The sequence below is a fragment of the Triticum dicoccoides genome, chromosome 6A, assembly GCF_002162155.2.
Source record: "Triticum dicoccoides isolate Atlit2015 ecotype Zavitan chromosome 6A, WEW_v2.0, whole genome shotgun sequence".
Classification (NCBI taxonomy): Eukaryota; Viridiplantae; Streptophyta; class Magnoliopsida; order Poales; family Poaceae; genus Triticum; species Triticum dicoccoides.
The window spans coordinates 419,940,299-419,963,923 of NC_041390.1; the positions used below are offsets into that span (position 1 = coordinate 419,940,299).

General features: G+C 43.7%; 3 protein-coding genes across 5 annotated transcripts; all 3 read right to left on the reverse strand.

The window, feature by feature from the left end:
* Positions 1-4,023: 4,023 nt before the first annotated feature.
* Positions 4,024-17,874, reverse strand: LOC119317083 (enhancer of rudimentary homolog). 2 transcript variants are annotated; one of them, XM_037591484.1, is made up of 4 exons: positions 17,792-17,874; positions 5,127-5,220; positions 4,444-4,564; positions 4,024-4,328 (listed from the first exon to the last, which is right to left on the reverse strand). In XM_037591484.1, the coding sequence occupies exons 1-4, from the start codon at positions 17,792-17,794 to the stop codon at positions 4,235-4,237; spliced, it is 312 nt and encodes a 103-aa protein (XP_037447381.1). In that variant the 5' UTR covers positions 17,795-17,874; the 3' UTR covers positions 4,024-4,234. The 2 variants fall into 2 exon arrangements, with proteins under 2 accessions (XP_037447381.1, XP_037447380.1); XM_037591483.1 differs by lacking the exon at positions 17,792-17,874 and adding an exon at positions 7,994-8,180.
* LOC119317082 lies at positions 8,957-13,040 on the reverse strand. The gene is made up of 2 exons (XM_037591482.1): positions 12,937-13,040; positions 8,957-9,764 (listed from the first exon to the last, which is right to left on the reverse strand). Exons 1-2 carry the CDS (start codon positions 12,984-12,986, stop codon positions 9,332-9,334), a joined length of 483 nt encoding a protein of 160 aa, XP_037447379.1. The 5' UTR covers positions 12,987-13,040; the 3' UTR covers positions 8,957-9,331.
* Positions 12,499-17,922, reverse strand: LOC119317084 (enhancer of rudimentary homolog). 2 transcript variants are annotated; one of them, XM_037591486.1, is made up of 5 exons: positions 17,792-17,922; positions 14,633-14,726; positions 13,832-13,952; positions 13,619-13,718; positions 12,499-13,063 (listed from the first exon to the last, which is right to left on the reverse strand). In XM_037591486.1, exons 1-4 carry the CDS (start codon positions 17,792-17,794, stop codon positions 13,625-13,627), a joined length of 312 nt encoding a protein of 103 aa, XP_037447383.1. In that variant the 5' UTR covers positions 17,795-17,922; the 3' UTR covers positions 12,499-13,063; positions 13,619-13,624. The 2 variants fall into 2 exon arrangements, with proteins under 2 accessions (XP_037447383.1, XP_037447382.1); XM_037591485.1 differs by lacking the exon at positions 12,499-13,063 and having other exon boundaries at positions 13,165-13,718.
* Positions 17,923-23,625: the final 5,703 nt, after the last annotated feature.

Genomic DNA, 23,625 nt, shown 5'->3' on the forward strand with positions numbered 1-23,625 from the left:
CTAGGCGACGCCTTACAGACGCCTTAAAAACCTTAGATTGAGTATATGAACATGAGAAGCTTTCTTATTTAAATTATAGGCATTTCGTTTGTGCTTCCATACACGCACAATTTTCATTTGTCTGGAATCATTTTTTTTTAGGATTTCTCAAAAGATTCCATGTAGTGTTTTCTTCGGCCCAAGTCAACCCACAATGTTAAGACGCGCATTGCGCGTGCATACATACTAGTACGTTATAGAACTTGCGTCGCATGTTCAGTTTAGTGCTAGAACCTTAAAAATATGGTTTTATGATCATCTAACTTGTCTCAAGCGTGCAGATACAGTCACAATACATGTATGTTGGTGTATCCATGCGTAGGCCCCATTTGTCAGTGAGTTATGGCGTTGGGTGCGTCATAATTTTACACACAAAACCCTCATATTTTTTCTATTTGCGGAAAAAATCAAACACACTGACAAATGTTTTGCATAGAACCCCCTAACTTCTTTTTATTTACAACAAAAATCTAGCAACAGTCGTGCACATATATAAGTGAAAATAAACACCAAAAAAGTGCGCCAGGATTCGAACCGGGATGGATTGTTTTAAGGCGTGACGGACTAGCCAATAGTAGTTTGACCTCCAGCTATTTTTTCGAGATATGTTTGACCTCCAGTTATTTTTTCAAGAGATGTTTGACCTCCGGATGACAAATATTGACAAGTACTGAAGGACTCATGTGGAGCTTAATTGGTCTGCGGATACTGCGGCCCTTTTTGCACAACTTATTTTTGAAAAATATCTGTAAAATGTAAGTAATATAGTTATGCTCAAATATTTCTGTGTTACAATATTATATATAGATAATGATTAGTAAATAAAAACATTTAAATATAGACATATGCATTATATATAAAATATTTAGTACAACGTAAGTAATATAAATATGTGTATTATATATAAAATATTTAGTAAAACATATGTATTAAACTTACGTGCAAATATTTTTGCGTTAAATATACTATACATACAAACGATGAGTAGTAAACAAAAACATCTAAACATAAACCTGTGTATTATATATAAAATATTTAGTTAATATTGACACCAAAAATGTTTATTAAATAAATATGTTTATTGAATTGTAATTTTGAAAAAAAAATGTAGTACGCACATTTATAAAACACATATTTACACAATACTCAGATTTATAAAATATTTTACCAAATATTTTTCATATAATACACAGATTTATATTTATTTACTAATCATCGTGTATGTATAATATTTTTAACACACAAATATTTGACCATAACACTATTACTTACATTTTTCTAAATATTATATATATAATACACAGGTTTATATTGAAATGTTTTTATTACTAATCATATATGTATAATATATTTTTTGCGAGAGTATGTATAATTTTTTAACACACAAATATGTGGACATAACTTTATTACTTATGTTTTATGTTTCTTTTAGTCTACTTACATTTTACAAAGATCTAAAAAAATAGTGCCTGCCAAATGAGCCGCAGTATCCGCAGCCATTTAATTTCCACATGGGTTCTTGTTTAATACGTATAGGTAAGTTGTTCAAAGTATACATCCTCCGCTGAATTGTTGAGGTAGCTGGAGCGTCTCATGTTACAGTAGGTGGTAGACGGTAGAGGGTATGAATCTTGACGGACCCTCTTCTTGGCTGTTAATATTTTTTGCATATATATTCAGGACTGCTATCTGGTTTTTCTGTGAATAAAAAAGTGAGGTAGTTTTGTGCAAAAATACATCACACTGGCGCCTTTCTTCACTGACAAGTAGGGCCATACACAGTGTTCCATGTCAAAAAAAAAAGTAGGGCCATACACATGAATGCGCCCGCATATGTGTATTGTGACCATATCTGCACGCTTGAGTCAAGTTAGATGACCACAAAACCGTACTTTCAAAGTTCTAGCATAAAACTGAACATGAGACGCAAGTTCTATGACTGTCGGTGATATTACCTCTACGTTATACTAGTATAGGCTAAATTTTGACGATAAATCACGAGTGGACATGCAGCCACGCGAGGTTGGTATCCTGCCCGTCCATTCCCATGTGATTCGTGCATGTCGAATACATCAAGCGTGTATAATTAATTCCATGCATCATATACAACTTGTATGGCTTGCGTATTACCTCTCACATCGGCAGCAGACGGCCCACAATGCAGCCTCACACATGATTTTAATCATTCCTGGATTACTTGATTGCCTGCCATGCATTTACAACTTGGCAGCTCGCAGCCATTTAAAGGAGGGTTGGCAGTATGTGGGAAATTTATGACAGTTGGCGTGTGCTCGATACGCCTTATTTATCTGCTTGCTTGCTGATGTTTTGTGTGTGCAGTCAGTCTTTGTAGAAGATTAGCATGGTTAGATATTGCCAGGAGTCTTGATTAATTTGTAATGCATTGAGGAGTTTTGCACAGGCCATTTGTACTTGGGCAACCATAACACAAAGCTCTTTGCACGGTAGGTGAACTAGGTAGCACATACTAGTACACTGAGGAGCTTGATGGAAAACTAATTACTACCTAGTACATGAAGGACAACAGTGAAATGAAGCATTACTAGGTACTGATTGGCCGTCCGATGATCTAAAAATGGGTCACAGCTAAATGAACAAGGCGACGAGGATGGTTGCCCAGGGTTGAATTCAGTGGTTGTGGAGCTTATCGAGGATCAGTGCAAAGAAGAAAACAAAGAGAGGTCCCATTGTTGCCTTCTTTATTTTCTCCATTTTCTTCCCAAACAGATTTGTCGTCTAAATACTGAAACCCTTTACTATGAAATACTCATCTTCCAAACATGTCTGAAGGAGGAAAATATTTGTGATTTAGTTGGATCGCCATGCAAAGGAGAAAACAAAGAGAAGTTGCTTTATTTCAGGGAACCTTGATTTTTGTTGTAAAGGTGTTAGCACAAGTTTAGAACCAACTTCTGCTAGCATAACATGAGAGATGCAATTTTCATCTAGCCTAAAAAAAGGCAGTTTTGGCAAACCTGCTATTGCAATACAGGGTTGTCTGTGAACATACATAGTAAGCAAGAACCTTTTTCTTAGGCAAGGAAGCAAGAACCTAGTAGCAAAAACTGGAGCAACAATCTTCACCATCAGACGAACTGAATCCCATGAACTAGGTTGACCAAGGATCCATAGTTGGGTGAGTAATTTTTACTCCCTCCGTTCCAAAATAGATGACCCAACTTTGTACTAAAGTTAGTACAAAGTTGGGTCATCTATTTTAGAACAGGGAAAGTACTTACTAAGAGCAAACCTCATTTGCTACCACCCAACCCAGGCCATGAATGTTAATTACTCTGACGGGTAGCCAGCAGCCCTCCATCCTGACCATAAATATACATACCAGTCTCTCTCCACCAAATGCAATAATAGCTGGCCAACGTCTACTGTATTAATGTTGCGTATTCACTCACTTATCCCTAAGTAATTCCATAGTCCAGTCAAGCACTATATTACGTGTGAATCGCATGGCAGCAATCGTCGGTCAGGATAACATCTTCGCGTGGCACCATGTCCCAAAAATCCGCGTCGAAATTTTGACTCAATTTTTTTAAAGGCCTACAAATTTCTTATTTAGTCAAACGGTATAAAGTTTGTTCAAGTCTGTAGCAAAAGCTATCAAGACCTATGATACCAAATTAATAGATACACTACAAAATATATTTTTTCATATTATATTTGTTCAATATTGTAGTTGTTGATTATTTTCTACAAGCTTGATCAAAGTATTAATCATTTGACTCTATCCAAAAATTATAAACCTTCTTTTTAAAAACGGGGGAGTACAGTATTTTTCAATTGGAGTGCAAGGATCAACAGGTTCATCTTGATCGAGGGGGAACGACTTTGACGTTCTTCTTGATTGGCTGAACTTAAAGCCTTGCAGGATAAAGACCTACTATGAGGTTGCACCTGACGCGCCGCCAAGATTGGAACCTGAAGCATTCGTTGACGCACAGACACTTGTAAAACAACAAATATAATGTTCATCTCATATATATAGGGTGCCGGAGGCAAACCACCATCAACCTATGAGTTTCACACCCAGAATATAAGCATGCCATGTGAAATTCTCATCATTGTACAAGAAAAACCCTTGTGGTGGACTAATCGGACACAAATTATCACACATGCCTGCCGGTGATGACATACTGAACCAAACACCACACACCAGTCACTATCTTTGAGCCAGCTTCTTAAGGTGCTGAAACAGCTTCTGCTTTATCCACTGCCGGTCATATGGCAGAAACGCATGGATTTCATGATCATATCTGCAAACAGAAAACAAAGATATATGTTTAAACTCTGGACAGGAACATGTGAATCAACTTTGCCCCGCAGCGATCTAATAACGATTGATGGTCTTAAAAGTTATATTGTACTCACACTAGCGCACTGATGTCAGCTAGGCCGTCGATGAAGTTGTACAGGTCGGTGATGTCATAGGTTATGTTCGGGATCATTGGGTTGATATCCCTGATTTTCCTTTCATAGAGACCACAGATTCCTGACATTTCCATGGAGCGGTAGCAAACAGTTAACGAATTTACAAAACAAAAATGAAACAACAAGCAATTCTGGAGGGAAAAAAAGAATTTGTTTTCTATTACGGCATATGACATAACCATCACTTTAGTAGCGAGCAGTTGGGCATAGAGTAGGGAACATGAAACATTGGTCCTTCTCACTAGAATACTTCTAATTTGATACACTGCCACAGAGGAGCTACCCAGTTCATCTTTGGTTTCCTAAAACTCGAGCACTCAATAGTCTAATGCATAGACAGATAGAGCCTTAAATATTGACCATGCCTGCAACTAATAATAGGATAGGATAGGCACAGGCTGATCATTATTAAAATTTTAAACTAGTCATTTTTAACACAGCCAAAACTGAGGGGAAAGACTTGTTAATGAGGAAAAAACGGAAGAGGTTGCAAATGCAAAACATAAGAGCAACTACACAAAATCTCCAGTTCACATGGTGATCACTATGATCATGCTAATAATATTAACTGGGCTAGTTAATTGAACATTGCAGCACAGGTTCCATAAAGAAACTACACGTACCATCCAATGCATGGTTAATTGAATTATAATCCATGAACGTCCTGGAGCTCCTGTTTTGGGATGGTTGCATCAGAATAATGGTGTGCCTCCCAGCCTACAATATGCGCAAAAAGAGATTAAGATATCAACACACACAAATTGCTACAACATTACCAATGGATTAATTTTAATCTTTGTTAAGATACCACACTGAACAGCAATGTATATTAATGGTTGCTAAATAAGTGGGATAAAGATTTAATAAACTTCTCCATATCTGAGTGCTAAATAGGTTTCTAAAATAGCCGCTATTTCTAGATGCAACTCTTGTACTAACAGAGCCAGTACTACAAAAGTGAAGATTGTCTGGAGTACCCATTGATAGCATGTGAGGTATGGTTCCTCTGTTTAAACAGCTTGATTGATACCATGATATTCCTAAGTTGAAGGATATTATGCAATTATCATATCCACAAAACTTCTTGTCAGGTAGTAATAATAGTTGTAGAGTGAAGCAAACGCAACCCAATACGATGTCTTGCAACAAGCAATAGTATTGATAACATACTTAGTCATGCAATCACCAAATAGCTTTCGTTCTGTTTGAGAAAAAGTAAAAATTTCATATCAAGGTCCAACAACATGCTAGATCCTCGAGGCAGCTGCTGGATGGCCGCTTAGTGCCTACCGCCTACCCCGCTTAAGCGCAGGCTAGGTGGAGGTCTAAGAATGCGGAAGGTTGAAGAAGGCACATATTCGTGAAAGAAAATATTAAGAGAATAAAAAGGAGTCAGTGTAGACTGCCCAGTCCATTAAAGCACCAGAACGACGCATATGCACACAACACGAAGTTAGGGCTCCCCCAAGATTCTCTTCCATGCAGCCGACTCCACCCCCGTCCCCATTTCCGCTAGCCCTAACTCCACGAGCAGGCAAGCAGCAGCAGTGCCAGCAACCAGACAGGTACCACAATACAACGTTCTCTCCTTCATCCTTTCTTCCCCATGCTGCCTCCTCTCCTTCCTCCACACTGTTGATTCCTCACGGGAGAAGTTTGATGCGCCGCCAGCTGCCTACAGCCTCAGGCTTCCTCACAGCACCAAACGATGCCTTTTGCAACTCTTCAGATTGTGCGCACGTAAGGTAGTTGCGATTTTATGCCGACACATTGTTTCCTAATATAGGTAAGATCGACTACGCATCACATTGATGATGGCAACTCTTAAGAAAGGGGAAGCAGAAAATTTTGAATAATGATTCAGATAGCAGGCATTACTTCCTGGCAGTAACTACATGCTCTGCTTGAAAGGTAAATTCTCATATTGTGCAAGCCAATAACTATGCTCTTCTAAATTGCAGGAAAGCTTTTCATGTGCATTTTGTAGGAAGTGTTTAAGCATAACTGATGGCAAGATGGATAATAAGTAAATAAGCAGCACTCGATCTTTAATACTGGGCCTAAATATCAGATATTTCTTTTTCTTGCCGAAATTAACTTTTTTTTGATAATATGCCCTGATTGCCTCCTTGCCCATAGACCATAGCGTAAGTACTTCAGGTGAAATACATAAGGGGGGAAATACCACAAACAAAATACTTTGTTCCGCAGCCATCTTTATATTTAAGTCAAAAGGCTCTTTTTCTAAGCTATGTTGCACTGGTACGCATCCGACATGAGATTAGCCATTTTTGAAAGAATTGTGAGTATACTTTGTTTCACAAGCCATGTTGTATATAATCCAAAAGGTACGTTAGGCGGGCGGCCAATATATGCACAATGTTGTCGAGGGTGATGTGCTGTGGCATGACGGGAATCGGCCGATTGTGGAAGATATGGGTTGAGTTCCAAGAACTCAGGAAAGAAGTAATTTTTTTGCGGTCACCACCAATCTCCAAAGAGAATATATACACGGTGCACATGCTGATCCAGACACCCCAGACACAACCGCCCCTAAACAGTAGGTTACAGGAGAAACGTGGAAACTAGTTACTTCGAATCGAACTCAAAATCAATGCACATTATCTACGCCTTTTCTTGTACCAAACATTATTGCTTAGCTACAAAGAAAGAAAAGACTATATGAAAATGGGCAGTGAATGAACGAAATCCAGTTGTTCTAAGGATTCGGATTCGGCAGTCGAGACATCCATATCTATGGAATTACAAAAGGAATAAAAGGATCTGAATCCGACCCGGGGACAGACTCAAACCTTAGCACAAACATTCACAGTGGCATGCGTTCCCACGTTAATCAATAGCGCTAGGTGATCATCAACGTCTTCGGATAGGCCACGGCTCGGCTCGGCTCAACACATCCTCCCATAGTCCCTTTTCTCAGCTTAAAACCTAAAAGGCTATACATAACTTACTTTTCTATATGCTCATAGTTAAAAAAGGCATGCCTAGGCTCTAGGGTGGGTTTTGGTCAGAAAAGCGCAAAGTGCTTAATTGCGCTTAATCTGTGCAAGGCCCTTGATTGCGGTTATATAAACATTTTCTATATAACCTACTTTTCTATATGCAAAGCGCTTAATTGCGCTTAATCTGTGCATAAGGGTGGGTTTTGGTCAGAAAAGCGCAATGCTGTGGCAAAACGTACAATTAACACCTAGCGCTTTTTTTAACAATATATATGCTTAGAAATAATAGCAGCTGGAAACATGGAAGATGCACCCTAACTAGCCGGCAGCAGGCAGTGCATTAGCGGAAAAAAAACAAAAGGAGACACGAGTTTAGATTCTACGAACTCCTCCAATCTACAGACTATAACCAACCAACCTAGGCTTCCAAGGGAACTTCACCTGACCTCAGTGGCCGCACAAATTCTTGCGGCGGTGGTATACATGGAAGGAGGTCACCTAGACGAAAGAGAGGACAGGGGGCTCACCATTGCTAGGAAGGACTGTCGGGAAGGAGAGGATAGTGGCCCGCGCAGATCTGCCGATGCCCGAGAGGAGAGGAGAGGAGAGGAGAAGGGGGGCAGCGGTGAAGAGCGGTCGCCGTCGCTGGTTTGCCGAGTAGGCGAGAGCGAGAGGGCGAGCAGGGAGGCGTCTGGAAGATGTTCTAGGGTTAAGTTTTTGTTTTTTGTTTTTTTGGGGTTGTTCTAGGGTTAAGTGTGGGGTGACGTCGGCTCCGACTGGGCCGGGCCGTGCCGTGCGACCCTGTCCGGATAGGTCCACGTTCACTAGTTGGACAACTTTTTTCTTTTCTTTATGATTATGAGGGGTCGCTGTTTCTCAAAAAAAAAAAGAGGTCGCTAGTTGAAAAACTTGCTCAGCGTGTCTGCGCCATGTGTCTGAGGCCTTTTTTGGTTCATAGGATAAGATTATCATAGGAATAGGAATTTTGTAGGAAATGAGATGACATATATCTCAAATCCTATGAGTAGGAATAGGAAACGAGATGTCATTTGATTGATACCAAAGGAATTTTTTCATTGAGTCTAGGCTTATTTTTATTTTCCTATGAAATGTGAAGGATAGAAACCAATCCTATGTACGAATAGGAATCTATTCTATGAACCAAAGGGCTCTAAAGGAAAAAATTCTATAAAATTCCTATCCTCTAAAATTCCTATGAAATTTCTCCAAACTAAAGGAGGCCTGAAAGTCTGAAATGGATCGGCCTGGACAACTAAATTAATCTACACCGGAAGAAGAATCCACGCCAAATTAATCTTCACCATTTCCAGTATATTTCCGGAACAAGCAAATAAGTATCACACCCAAGGATTTAACCTGCACAGCTTGTTTTAGAATATTTAAATTGTATACTTTTCTAGGAAAATTTAACTTGTACAGTATAGTTGATCGGAGTACTACAGCTTGCGGATCGAACACATATAAAATACACACTCCCCGAAAAAAAAACACACGGAATCTCTTTATTCTTCTAATTATCACGGTACAGATACCCTGATGCAAAGAATTATACATACAAAACCACCATAAAAGAATCCTGTATACTTTTTTTTGGCGAGATAAAAGAATCATATACACATGTGTAAATATATGGCCAACCTAGCCTGCACCTAGCAACTAGTACTAGCATATAGCATAGCAAAGCAGATATATATACTCGATCGAACAACACTCCGTGTTCTCTAAGATGCCAGAACCGGTTAGGATTATTTGTAGGACCAACTCACCTCCGCATATATTTCCACAATACCACTTGCAGCACCGGACTCTTGACTAGCTTGGACTAGCGTGTAGTACTTGGGTCATCAGGGCTTGAATGGGATGGCGAGGCCGCTGGCGGAGACGGAGACGAGGAGGACAAGGTACCCGCACGGCAGAAGACGCCTCGCGAAGGCCTGGAGGCGCGGCTTGCCGGAGAGGGCCGGGATGTGCAGAAAGACGGACGTCGCCATCTCGGCGGCGGCGGTGGCGACGACCACGGCGAGGATGAGGTAGCAGAAAACAGGACCGAAGATTGGTCCGGCCTGCGGCGGGTGGAAGGCGGTGCTCATGCCGAACGCGAAACTGGCAGAACCCACTGCCCAGAGAGAGGTTGCGAGCTGCGCCTTCGTCGGGGAAGCCCCTGGGAACACGGACCGCGCGATCTCGCTCACCGTGGGCACTTGCGCTTCCAGGTCGAGGTCGGGCGTGGCGGTGTTGTTGGAGCTAGCGGCGGATGCCATTGTGGCTGCTGAATTGCTGGAGCGAATGAACAATTAATTAAGCTGCAGCTCCTGGTGCTAGTAATACGAATTGAATAATAATTGTGCCCGATAATATTTATAGTGGCTGCAGCAACGAGTGTGTGGTCCGGTACGTCCTCATCAAGTTCCCTTTTCCTCTGAATAATAATGGCGCACGATGGCCAAATGTAATATAAGCTGCGAAAGCAACAATTGTCACCAGTACCTATCCATGATCCCAGGTTCACGACTTCATTTTCCAAATCGCCGTTTCTGTCCAAATCGTCGAGTTCACGCGGTTTTGTGCAGCCACGGAGTATAGAACTACGATGAGATCTTGTGGAGAGTCGACGAGTGCCGTGTAGGCCGAAGACCAACGACCGAGGGCGTGGGCGCCTCCGGTGGCCCATTTTATTCTCAGGATAATATCACATGAAAACCAACCTTCAAAAAAATCATAAAAGCTAATTTTGAAAGTTTAAAAAAAACTGAAAAAATATATTTGATGTTAAGAGGGTAATGTTCTATAGGCGCGCCAAACTCTAAATCACATTACCGGATATGAGCTATAAAAAAACAAACTCAGCATGAATAGTGATGTTACTGTTCGACACTATGTAATGATGATTTCTTTTTATAGCTCTCATCTTGTAATGTGTTTAAACTTGAATTTTCGCATGGATATAGGGCATCACCCTCTTATCATCTCATCTTTTTTAATCCTTTCTGAAACTTTAAAACAACGTTTTCGTGTGGTTTTCATCGGTTTCCTACATTCAATGTTGGGTTTCATGTGATATTCTACCTTTATTCTGAAACCTTTGCATTGTGAGTTTTTTGCTTGGGAACACAATAGAAACCCTTATAGACACCTTTCGATGTGGTGCACAAGCGTGGTGCACAAGGGGCTTGAGGTGGCCGGCGGCTGGGTCTCCCCCCGTGTCGCCCATGAGAGCGACGCAGGGGTCATGTGCGTCATGCAGGTAGATTGTGAGCCTATAAGGCCAACTTCAACACACGACACCATCCGGTCCGGGGTGTCTGTGGCCCAAAGGGACGCCACGGCCCAACACGCAACCCCATCTTCATTTTTTGTCCGTGTGACGTCCAGCCCGCTCCATTTCCGGCACAAAATTACGCCCGGTATGCGTCCAGACGAACAGCGAACGAACGCTAACGTGTCCGCTCCGCGTCTGCCTCGGGCCCATGTTGTAGCCGCCCACCTACCTCCCACCGCTCGCATTTACGGCGCACGAGCGGGGCGCGCGTGCGCGCCGCCTGTCAGCCTCCCAGCCGTGGGGTCGGCGTCCTTTTTAATGTGGAAGTCATGGACCTGTCAATCCACACTTCCACTCCCGACAACACGTGCCTCCTTGAAGCCCGACATGCCCAAACCCTAGCTCTGTCCGCCTTTCCTCCACCTCGCAGACGGCGGAATGGGCTGGCATTGGATCCCGGCCGCAAGGGGAAGCACGACCACGAGGTCGGGTCGTCCTCCGACCATTGCAGCCGCTCCTCCAGCGTTCCACATGTCACCGTCGGTGACCGCTCCTCGCATGTGGCTGTACACCAAGGCGGAGATATGCAAGCGTTATTGGGAGACCGGCACACCGTTGCCGGGGAGCGACATGCACCTCCCCAATAACTGGCATCTCTCTGCGGATCGGGTGCCCATTCCACCGATCTCGGTGAGCGGCCGCGGCCGCCGCGAGGAGATCGACCGCCGCCGCGCCTGCCTGCCGCCGGACCTCTTCCACGACGCAAGGTATGCCGTGGACTCCCTGCCGTGGGATACATGGCTCCGCGACGAGCACGATCTACAACGGCAATCCTTTTTGCCGGTCGTCCTCCCAGTCAGCCGCGGGCGAGTGGGCGTAGGCTGGTTCGCGGCCTCACGCCCACTCCTTCACCGTCCTCGCCACCACCTGCTCCGATGACCACCAAGGAGGAGCTCATGAGGCTAGTGATAGAGGACTCCGTCTGCACCCATGACGAGCACCAATGGTAGGGCCTCGAGGAGATGATAGGCCCACCCCGCGGCCGGCGACGTCGCCATCCCAAAGCTCGACGCAGTCGTCAAGGAGGAGGCCATGGAGGACGTGCGCGAGGAGGAGCCGGCGGCATGGAACCCGACCTTGGTCGGCCAGTCCTTGTCATGGACGGATACGGTGTCGTGCATGCCGAAGCCCGGGTGGGTGGACACTGGCACGTGGTCACCGTCACCGCCACAGTCAGAGGTTGTGCATGCGCCACCGCAGGCGCCACAGCATGCGCCTCCGACCTGGAAGAGGCCGCCAGCCGACCTCTGGCAGCCACCGCCGTACATCGACCTCACCGGGGATGACGACGAGGACGACAACAACTAAAGACGACGAAAGCCGCAGTGGCAACGACCTTATCTACTTTTTTGTCTTTTAATTTTAAGTTTAGTTAAGAAATGTATTGGACTGGACTTTTGTTGACGTTAATGTTTATATTAATATTTTAAAATTATTTGCAATGTCTATTTGGGTTTGTTTGAGGGTCAAATTTCTAAGTCCAAAAGGCGGACAGTTTGGGATGCGGTGGACCAGTTGGGCACACCGACAGCTGCACGACCACGAGCGGACGCACGTGTCCGTTTTGCCTACCCGAACGGGCAAAATCCGGACAAACCGGACGTCCCTTTGGGGTCGAGGGTTGGAATTGGCCTAAGCACAAGTGAAACAAAAAACATCAAAGGTTGTGCTCAGAATGTAGCAGCAATCCTATGAACAAAGTGCAAGTAAATATGGCACTGCAGATTTTGAAGTTACATGGGCCATTAGAAAGAGACGAACATATGTGGTTGAATAATAGAAAACAACAAAGAAAATTGCCATTCGGACTGAGCCGACCTACTGCTGCTACTCCTCGCCGACATGGTGCCGTTCATCTATGCTCAATGCTAGTAGAAAACAGTCAAGCACACATTAAACAATTAACCAAAGGAGCCAATGTAGCTCTTCTCCGGGATATCATCCTTCACAACCACAATTTAAAAGAGCAACATGACCATGCAAGACATACTAAATGAAGACTTCTCCTGTTAGTAAATTGTCAAATATTCCAGAGGAAATTCCTTGTAGTTAGATTTGAAGCATTGGCGAGAAACAATTCATCAAACATCCAAAAGTGCATTGTCCAACATCAAGAAAAAAAGAGGTTACCTAGCATGGGTGCAGGATTCAACCTGGGCAGAGAAAAGGTAAGCATGCATAACTTGCTGTGGACAGGACAGAGAAGCGGAGCTCAAGCCTCGATCTCGTCCTCGTTGAAGTCGTTGACAGACAGGTCCTGCATTGCCCACTTGTAAGGACAGTGCATATCGTGTGTTTCAGTGCGGATTGTACATAGAAAAAATGATTGCAGCATGCTGTTGGCTGCATACAACCTCGTAAAAATGACATAGCTGATGCAAGTATGTTTTAGTGTCAACTGGAACAAACATAAAACTCCAACAACAAATATGCAAGTTTGGAGTGAATAATAACTTATTTTCTTCATGCCTAATATAATTATAACATGACCCTATATAACCACCATCAACCTATGAGTTTCACACCTACTCCCTCCGTTTCTAAATATAAGTCTTTTTTAGGGATTTCAATACGGACTACATACGGATGTATATAGACATATTTTAGAGTGTAGATTCACTCATTTTGCTCCATATGTAGTCCGCATTGGGATCTCTAAAAGGACTTATATTTAGGAACAGAGGGAGTAGAATATAAGCATGCCATGTGAAATTCTCATCATTGTACAAGAAAAGGCTTTCTGGTGCACTAATTGGAAACAAATTATCACACATGCTTGCCGGTCACGGCATACTGAACCAACACCATGCACCAGTCACTATCTTTGAGCCAGCTTCTTAAGGTGCTGAAACAACTTCTGCTTTATCCACTGCCAGTCATACGGCAGAAACGCATGGATTTCATGATCATAGCTGCAAGCAGAAAACATAGATATGTTTAAACTCTGGACAGTAACATGTGAATCAACTTTTGCCCGTAGTGATCTAATAATGATTGATGATCTTCAAAGTTATATTATACTCACACTAGCACACTGATGTCAGCTAGGCCGTCGATGAAGTTGTACAGGTCGGTGATGTCATAGGTTATGTTCGGGATCATTGGGTTGATATCCCTGATTTTCCTTTCATAGAGACCACAGATTCCTGACATTTCCATAGTGGTAGCAATTCGGAAGAAAAAGGAATTCTGACTCTATTACGGCATATGACGTAACCATCGGTTTGGTAGTGAGCAGTTGAGCATAGAGTAGGGAACAGGAAACATTGGTCTTTTTCAATGGAATAATTCTGGTTTGATACACTGCCACTGAGCTACCCAGTTCGTCTTTGGTTTCCTAAAACTCGAGCACTCACAAGTTTAATGCATAGACAGATAGAGCCTTAAATATTGACCGTGCCTCCAACTAATAATAGGATGGGATAGGCACAGGGTGATCGTTATTGCAATTTTAAACTAATCATCTTTAACACAGCCAAAACTGAGGGGAAAGACTTGTTAATGAGGGAAAAATGAATGAGGTTCCAAATGCAAAACATAAGAGCAAGTGAGCAACTACACAAAATCTCCAACTGACATGGTAATCACTATGATCATGCTAATAATATTATTTGGGCCAGTTGTTTGAATGTTGCAGCCTATGTTTTTAAGGCGACGCCTTACCGCCTTAGGGAGGGGGGCGCGTTGGCGCCTAGGCGCCCAAAGCGGTCAATTTTCCAAAGCGGAGGGGGAGCGCTTCGACGCCTAGGCGTCGCCTAGGCGTCGCCTTAGGGACGCTTTAAAAACATAGGTTGCAGCACAGGTTCCTTAAAGAAACTACACTTACCATCCAATGCATGGTTAATTGAATTATAATCCATGAGCGTCCTGGGGCTCCTGTTTTGGGATGGTTGCATCAGAATAATGGTGTGCCTAACAGCCTACAAGATGCGCAAAAACAGATTAAGATATCAATACACACAAATTGCTCAAAGACTACCAATGGATTAATTTAATCATTGTTAAGATACCACAGTGAATAACAATGTATATCAATGGATGCCAAATAAATGGGATAAAGAGTTAATAAACTTGCCCATATTTGGGTGTTGAATAGGTTTCTAAAATAGCCGCTATTTCTAGAAGCAACTCTTGTACTGACAGAGCCATTACTACAAAGTGAAGATTGTCTAGAGTACCCATTGATTGTATGTGAGGTATGGTTCCTCTATTTAAACAGTTGATGTCCCTTAAGTTGAAGAATATTATTCAATTTATGGTATCCACAAAACTTCTTGTCAGGTAGTAATAATAGTCGCAGAGTAAAGCAAACACAACCCTAGACAATGTCTTGCAACAAGCAATAGTGTCGATAACATACTTAGTCTTGCAATCACAAGTTCTACTTGAGAAAAAGTAAAAAGTTCATATCAAGGTCAAAAACATGCTAGATCCTCAAGGCAGCTGCTGGATGGCCGCTCAGCACCTATAGCGCCTACCCCGCTTAAGCGCAGGCTAGCTGGCAGTCTAAGGCCCTGTTTGGTTCGGCTGTGGATTTCTAAAAGCAGCTGTGAAAAATCTGCTGTGGAAAAACAGCTGTGGAAAATCTGATGTGAAAAAGATGTAGGTCATTTGGCAAACCAGCTGATACAGCTTTTTCAGATTTTGGCCCGCAGCGGAATCAGATTTTGGAAAGCACATCCTGGGCTGCTTCCGCTTTTGGTTCAGATTTTGGCAGCGGATTTCTGGAATCGGACTCTCCTGGGTTCGCCCTTTGGTTCAGATTCTGCTGCGCGGCAGCGGAATCCGTCGATAAAAGCTGAACCAAACAGGGCCTAAGAATGCAGTAGGTTGAAGAAGGCACACATTTGTGAAAGAAAATAGAGAGAATAAAAAACGAGTCAGCAAAGACTTGCCAGCCCATTAAAGCAGCAAAGACTGCCCACCAGAACAACACATATGCACATGACATGAAGTTAGGGTTCCCCCAAGATTGTCTTACATGCAGCCGACTCCACCCCCGTCCCACTCCTGCTAGCCCTAACTCCACAAGCAGGCAGGCAGCAGCAGTGTCAGCAACCAGACAGGTAACACAACAGAATGTTATCTCCTTCGTCCTTTCTTCCCCATGCTGCCTCCTCTCCTTCGTCCACACTGTTGATTCCTCACAGGAGAAGGTTGATGCGCCGCCAGCTACCTACAGCCTCAGGCTTCCCACAGCACCAAACGATGCTTTTTCCAACTCTTCAGATTGTGTGTGTGTGTGTGTGTGTGTGTGTGTGAGCTAGCTACGATTTTTATGCCGACACATTGTTTTCTAATATAGGTAAGATCGACTACGCATCACATTAATGATGGCAACCCATAACAAAGGGGAAACAGCCAAATTCAAATAATGAATCAGATAGCAGGCATTACTTCCTGGCAGTAACTAAATGTTCTGCTTGAAACATAAATTCTCATATTGTGCAATAAGCCAATAAGTTTGCTCTTATAAATTGCAGGAAAGCTTTCCATGTGCATTTTGTAGGAAGTGTCTAAGCATAACTGAAGGCAAGATGGATAATAAGTAAATAAGCAGCACTTGATCTTTAATACTGGACCTAAATATCAGATATTTCTTTTTCTTGTTGAAATTAACCTGCTCGATAATATGCCCTGGCCCCTGGTTGCCTACATTCCCATAGACCATAGCGTACATACTTCAGGTGAAATACATATAGGGGAAAACACCACACACAAAATACTTTGTTCCGCAGCCATCTTTATGTTTAAGTCAAACGGTTCTTTTTCTAAGCTATATATTGCACTGACAAGTATCCGACATGAGATTTGCCATTTTTGAAAGAATGGCAAGTGTACTTTGTTTCGCTACCCCTGTTGTATATAATCCAAAAGGTATGTTAGGCGGCTAGCCAATATATGCATGATTTTGTTGAGAGTAAAGCGTTTGCAGCATGATGGGAATCGGCCGATTGTGGAAGATATGCGTTGAGTTCCAAGAACTCGGGGAAGCAAGTGATTTTTTTGCTGTCACCACCAACCTTCAAAGAAAATATATACACGCTGAACATGCTGATCCAGATACCCCAAACACAACCGCCCCTAAACGGTAGGTTACAGGAGAAACATGGAAACTAGTTACTTCCAATTGAACTCAAAACCAGTGCACATTATCTACGCCTTTTTTTATACTAAACATTATTACTTATATAACTATATAAAGAAAGACTATGAAAAATGGACAGTGAATCAACGGAATCGAGTTGTTCTACACATTCGGATTCGGCAGTCGAGACATCTATATCTACGGAATTTCAAGAGAGAGAAAAGGATCCGAATCCGACCTGAGGACGAGCTCAAATCTTGGCAGAAACATACATAGTAGCGTACGTTCCCCACCTTAGTTGAGATAGCACTAGGTGACCATCCACAGCTTGGCTAGGCCACAGCTTGACACATCCTCCCATAGTAGCTTAAAACCTAAAAAACTATATTTCTAAGATGCATTGTATGAGCACAGGCAAACATGTGCCGACAGAGGGGACATAGCTAATATATATATGCAACGCAATATATAAGCTATTTTTCTATATGCTCATAGTTTTAAAAGGGCAGCCTAGGCTCTAGGCGGTAGCGGAGTGCTTAATGTGTGCATAAGCGTGGGCTTTGGTCAGAAAAGCCCAAGGCGGTGGCAGAACATACAATTAACGCCTAGCGTTTTTTTAACTATGTATATGCTTAGAAATACTAATACTACAAGCTGGAAACATGGAAGATTGGAAGATGTACCCTAAATAGCCGGTAGCAGGCAGTGCATTAGCAGAAAAAGCAGAGTTTAAATTCTACCAACTCCTCCAATCAAGACTGCAACCTCTCCGAACTACAGCCAAACAATCTAGCGTTCAAAGGGAATTTCACTTGACCTCAGTGGCCGCCCAAATTCTGCGGCGATGGTATACAGGGAAGGAGAGCACCTAGACGAAAGAGAGGACAGGGGGCTCACCATGGCTAGGAAGGACTGTCGCCTGTCTGGAAGGAGAGGATAGCGGCCCGCGCAGATCTGCCGACGCCCGAGAGGAGAAAGGGGCAGCGGTGAAGAGCGGTCGCCGTCCCTGTTTTTTTTTAGCAGGGAGGCGTCTGGAAGAGGTAAAGTGTGAGGTCAATTCCTATTTGGCCGGCCCGATTCACTTTTTTCTCTGTTTTTTACACTGCGAAAAAAGCGCAGAAAGTGTGATTCAAACCCGCCACGTACGTGTTTGGTATACGATAACCACCCGGCCACCTCACCTTGATGTGATTACATACATGTTTTGCGTATTTTCTTCTTTCTTCTCTTTTTTTCTTTCCTTTCATTTTTCATTTTTCTCTGTCCCTTTTTTCTTTTTCTAATTCGCAATTTGTTCTTCAAACAGATGAGCCTTTTTCCCTTTTCAAAATGCACGAACTTTTTTCAATTCGATAATTTTTTTATTAAATTTAATGAACTTTTTTCAAACTTGATGAACTTTTTTTAAATTTGTAAACTAACTTTTCAGAATCCGTGACCACTACAAGGTCTGGGGCGGCACGAAGAAGGACTCCATGGTTGAACTCGTCTCGGCCATCATCGACCCCTACTACGAAAAGATGAAGCAGGATGCCAAGAGAATAAATCATGTATCCTGGCACGAGCCTGGATGCGGGAAGTGGATGAAGCTCACCTCAAGTTCACGGTCAAGAACGTGTACACATGCTAAGAGATGCACAGGCGAATCGTTGACATGAGGGAGTGCCTCCTTCCCGTAATCAACGAGGCCGGACCGAGCCACCAGCAGAGCAGTGGCGGCAAGCATCACAAAAAAAGTAGATGATGGTCAGATGATCTTTTATATTAGTTAATTATGCATGTAATAATTTATTTTGGTGTGCAAATGTTCGTATGTGTGCTAGCCACCTATGTAGTTCGATGGTTAATTTGGTTATGCAAACACGTCTTTATAATTAAGTATATATGTTGTTGTTCTGTATGCAATCACATCGCTCAAGGACTAAGCTAGGGAACCCGTTGGTGATGATTTCATCAATCGTTGACAGTTGTATACCAACAAGCTTTTGCCCACAACACACACGACTTATTAGCAGTAATCGTCTGTCTTATTAATGATCTTCGCACACATATCTGATTATGGACTTGTTTGTCGCATAACACTGATTGCTTACATCTGCGTTGGTAATTCTCTAAAGAGGAGAGGATGATGCAGCACACCAAAGATAAGTATTTCCCTTAGTTATGAAACCAAGGTTATCACACTACTGCAGGTTGCTGCTAACGCGACACTATGATCAGAGACCCTTCGACGAAACTATGTGCGATGCCATAATCGCAAACAGTGGTGTAAAAAATCGTCAAGAAAGGTGCAAAACGTTTGCGATGGAGCATGTATCAAACACGTTTCAGATTTTAGTTGCGTGTGCGATGCAGGGCATACAGTTCAGCTCAATTAACTGTTTGCGATGAGGAGGAATGAAATAAACGGGCAGCCAGATAAAGGTGTGTGCGATGTACAACGTACGGTTCACTCGGATGATCTGTTTGTGATTAGGAAACACAAAAGAAACGGTCAGCCAGATCAAAGGTGTGTGCAATATACAGCATGCGGTTCACTCGGATGAACTGTTTGCGTTGAGACATAGAGCAAAAATGGTTCAAATGAACAAGATCTATGTGATATGAGGCAAACGGGTGTGTAATCGGAAACGTGTGCAAAGACCGATAACAACACAGACGATTACTACTAACAAGCAGTGTGTGTTGTGAGCAAACGATTGCTGGTATACAATTGTGAGTGATTGATGAAAACATCACCGACGGGTTACATTGTTTAGTCCATGTGCGATGTGATTTTCTTTGTCCGCACAATATTTACGATCTGCCTACAGAGTATCAACATATATACTTAAAAAGACAGCATTGCATAACCAAATTAAGCATATAATTACACAAGTGACTACACACATAACATTTCCACACACCAAAGCAAGCAATTATATGCATACTAAAGTAGGAGAAACGAGGATCTAATCATCTACTTATTGTTGTGACGACGCTTGCCATTGCACTGCTTCTGGCTGTATCCCTGGCCGTTTTGGGGAAGGAGGCACTTCCTCATGTCAACGATCCGCCTGTACATGTCGTAGCTCGTGTACGCCTCCTTGGCCGCGTACACGACGTGAGCTTTGTCGAGTTTCTCCATCCAGGCCGAGTGCCAGGCACGCTTTGTTGGAAATATGCCCTAGAGGCAATAATAAAAGTATTATTATATTTCAATGTTCATGATAAATGTCTTTTATTCATGCTATAACTGTATTATCCGGAAATCGTAATACACGTGTGAATACTTAGACCACAATATGTCCCTGGTGAGCCTCTAGTTGACTAGCTCGTTGTGATCAACAGATAGTCATGGTTTCCTGACTATGGACATTGGATGTCGTTGATAACGGGATCACATCATTAGGAGAATGATGTGATGGACAAGACCCAATCCTAAGCATAGCATAAAAGATCGTGTAGTTCGTTTTGCTAGAGCTTTGCCAATGTCAAGTATCTCTTCCTTTGACCATGAGATCGTGTAACTCCCGGATATCGTAAGAGTGCCTTGGGTGTATCAAACGTCACAACGTAACTGGGTGACTATAAAGGTGCATTACAGGTATCTCCGAAAGTATCTGTTGGGTTGACACGGATCGAGATTGGGATTTGTCACTCCGTATGACGGAGAGGTATCTCTGGGCCCACTCGGTAATGCATCATCATAATGAGCTCAATGTGACCAAGGTGTTGGACACGGGATCATGCATTACGGTACGAGTAAAGTGACTTGCCGGTAACGAGACTGAACAAGGTATTGGGATACCGACGATCGAGTCTCGGGCAAGTAACGTACCGATTGACAAAGGGAATTGCGTACAGGGTTTGATCGAATCCTCGACATCGTGGTTCATCCGATGACAACATCGAGGAGCATGTGGGAGCCATCATGGGTATCCAGATCCCGCTGTTGGTTATTGACCTAAGAGCGTCTCGGTCATGTCTGCATGTCTCCCGAACCCGTAGGGTCTACACACTTAAGGTTCGGTGACGCTAGGGTTATTAGGAAGACTAGTATGTGACTACCGAATGTTGTTCGGAGTCTCGGATGGGATCCTGGACGTCACGAGGAGCTCCGGAAGGGTCCGGAGGTAAAGATTTATATATGGGAAGTTGTCAAACGGACACCGGGAAGTTTCGGGGTCATACCGGTATTGTACCGGGGCCACCGGAAGGGTTCCGGGGGTCCACCGGGAGGGGACACCCCTCCCGGGGGGGCACATGGGCTGCGTGGGGCAGGGAGCCAGCCCCTGGTGGGCTGGGCGCACCCCCTCCCTTGGGCCCTTGCGCCTAGGGTTGAGGGGGGAACCCTAGAGGGGGCGCCCCCCTTGGCTTGGGGGGCAAGCCACCCTCTCCCCCTCTCCCCTTGGCCGCCGCACCCCCCTAGATGGGTTCTAGGGGGCCGGCCCCCTTCTCCCTTCCCCCTATAAATAGAGGGGTGAGGGGAGGGCAGCCAGACCACCCTCCAAGGCGCAGCCCTCCCCTCCCCAACACCTCTCCTCCTCCGTTGTGTGCTTGGCGAAGCCCTGTCGGAGTACTGCCTCTCCACCATCACCACGCCGTCGTGCTGCCGGTGGAGCTGTCTTCCTCAACCTCTCCTTTCCCCTTGATGGATCAAGAAGGAGGAGACGTCTCCCGTCCCGTACGTGTGTTGAACGCGGAGGTGCTGTCCGTTCAGCACTTGGTCATCGGTGATTCGAATCACGTCGAGTACGACTCCATCATCACCTTGCAAGCTTCCGCACGCGATCTACAAGTGGTATGTAGATGCAAACTCTCTCCCTTGACTCGTTGCTTAGATGAACTCATAGATGGATCTTGGTGAAACCGTAGGAAAAATTTTAATTTTCTGCAACGTTCCCCAACAGTGGCATCATGAGCTAGGTCTATGCGTAGTTCTCTTTGCACGAGTAGAACACAATTTTGTTGTGGGCGTGGATTTTGTCATCTTACTTGCCTCTACTAGTCTTTTCTTGCTCAACGGTATTGTGGGATGAAGCGGCCCGGACCAACCTTACACGTACGCTTACGTGAGACCGGTTCCACCGACTGACATGCACTAGTTGCATAAGGTGGCTGGCGGGTGTCTGTCTCTCCCACCTTAGTTGGAGCGGAATCGATGAACAGGGCCCTTATGAAGGGTAAATAGAAGTTGACAAAATCACATTGTGGTGATTCGTAGGTAAGAAAACGTTCTTGCTAGAACCCAATTGCAGCCACGTAAAAGATGCAACAACAATTAGAGGACGTCTAACTTGTTTTTGCAGCGATTGATCATGTGATGTGATATGGCCAGAAGTTGTGATGAATGATGAATTGTGATGTATGAGATCATGTTCTTTGTAATAGGATTCACGACTTGCATGTCGATGAGTATGACAACCGGCAGGAGCCATAGGAGTTGTCTTTATTTTTTTGTATGACCTGCGTGTCATTGAATAACATCATGTAAACTACTTTACTTTATTGCTAAACGTTAGTCATAGAAGTAGAAGTAGTCGTTGGCATGACAACTTCATGAAGACACGATGATGGAGATCATGATGATGGAGATCATGGTGTCAAGCCGGTGACAAGATGATCATGGAGCCCCGAAGATGAAGATCAACGGAGCTATATGATATTGGCCATATCATGTCACAACTATATAATTGCATGTGATGTTTATTATGTTTATGCATCTTGTTTACTTAGGACGACGGTAGTAAATAAGATGATCCCTTATAAAATTTCAAGAAGTGTTCTCCCCTAACTGTGCACCGTTGCTACAGTTCGTCGCTTCTAAGCACCACGTGATGATCGGGTGTGATGGATTCTTACGTTCACATACAACGGGTGTAAGACAGTTTTACACAGCGAAAACACTTAGGGTTAACTTGACGAGCCTAGCATGTGCAGACATGGCCTCGGAACACGGAGACCGAAAGGTCGAACACGAGTCGTATGGAAGATACGATCAACATGAGAATGTTCACCGACGATGACTAGTCCGTCTCACGTGATGATCGGACACGGCCTAGTCGACTCGGATCGTGTAACACTTAGATGACTAAAGGGATGTCTAATCTAAGTGGGAGTTCATAATTTGATTAGAACTTAATTATCATGAACTTAGTCTAAAACCTTTGCAAATATGTCTTGTAGATCAAATGGCCAACGCTCATGTCAACATGAACTTCAACGCGTTCCTAGAGAAAACCAAGCTGAAAGATGATGGCAGCAACTATACGGACTGGGTCCGGAACCTGAGGATCATCCTCATAGCTGCCAGGAAACAATATGTCCTAGAAGGACCGCTAGGTGACGCTCCCGTCCCAGAGAACCAAGACATTATGAATGCTTGGCAAACTCGCGCTGATGATTACTCCCTCGTTCAGTGCGGCATGCTTTACAGCTTAGAACCGGGGCTCCAAAAGCGTTTTGAGCATCACGGAGCATATGAGATGTTCGAAGAGCTGAAACTAGTTTTCCAAGCTCATGCCCAGGTCGAGAGATATGATGTCTCCGACAAGTTCTACAGTTGTAAGATGGAGGAAAACAGTTCTGTCAGTGAGCACATCCTGAAGATGTCTGGGTTGCACAACCGTATGACCCAGCTGAACATTAACCTCCCAGATGAGGCAGTCATTGACAGAATCCTCCAGTCGCTCCCACCAAGCTACAAGAGCTTTGTGATGAACTACAACATGCAGGGGATGGAAAAGACC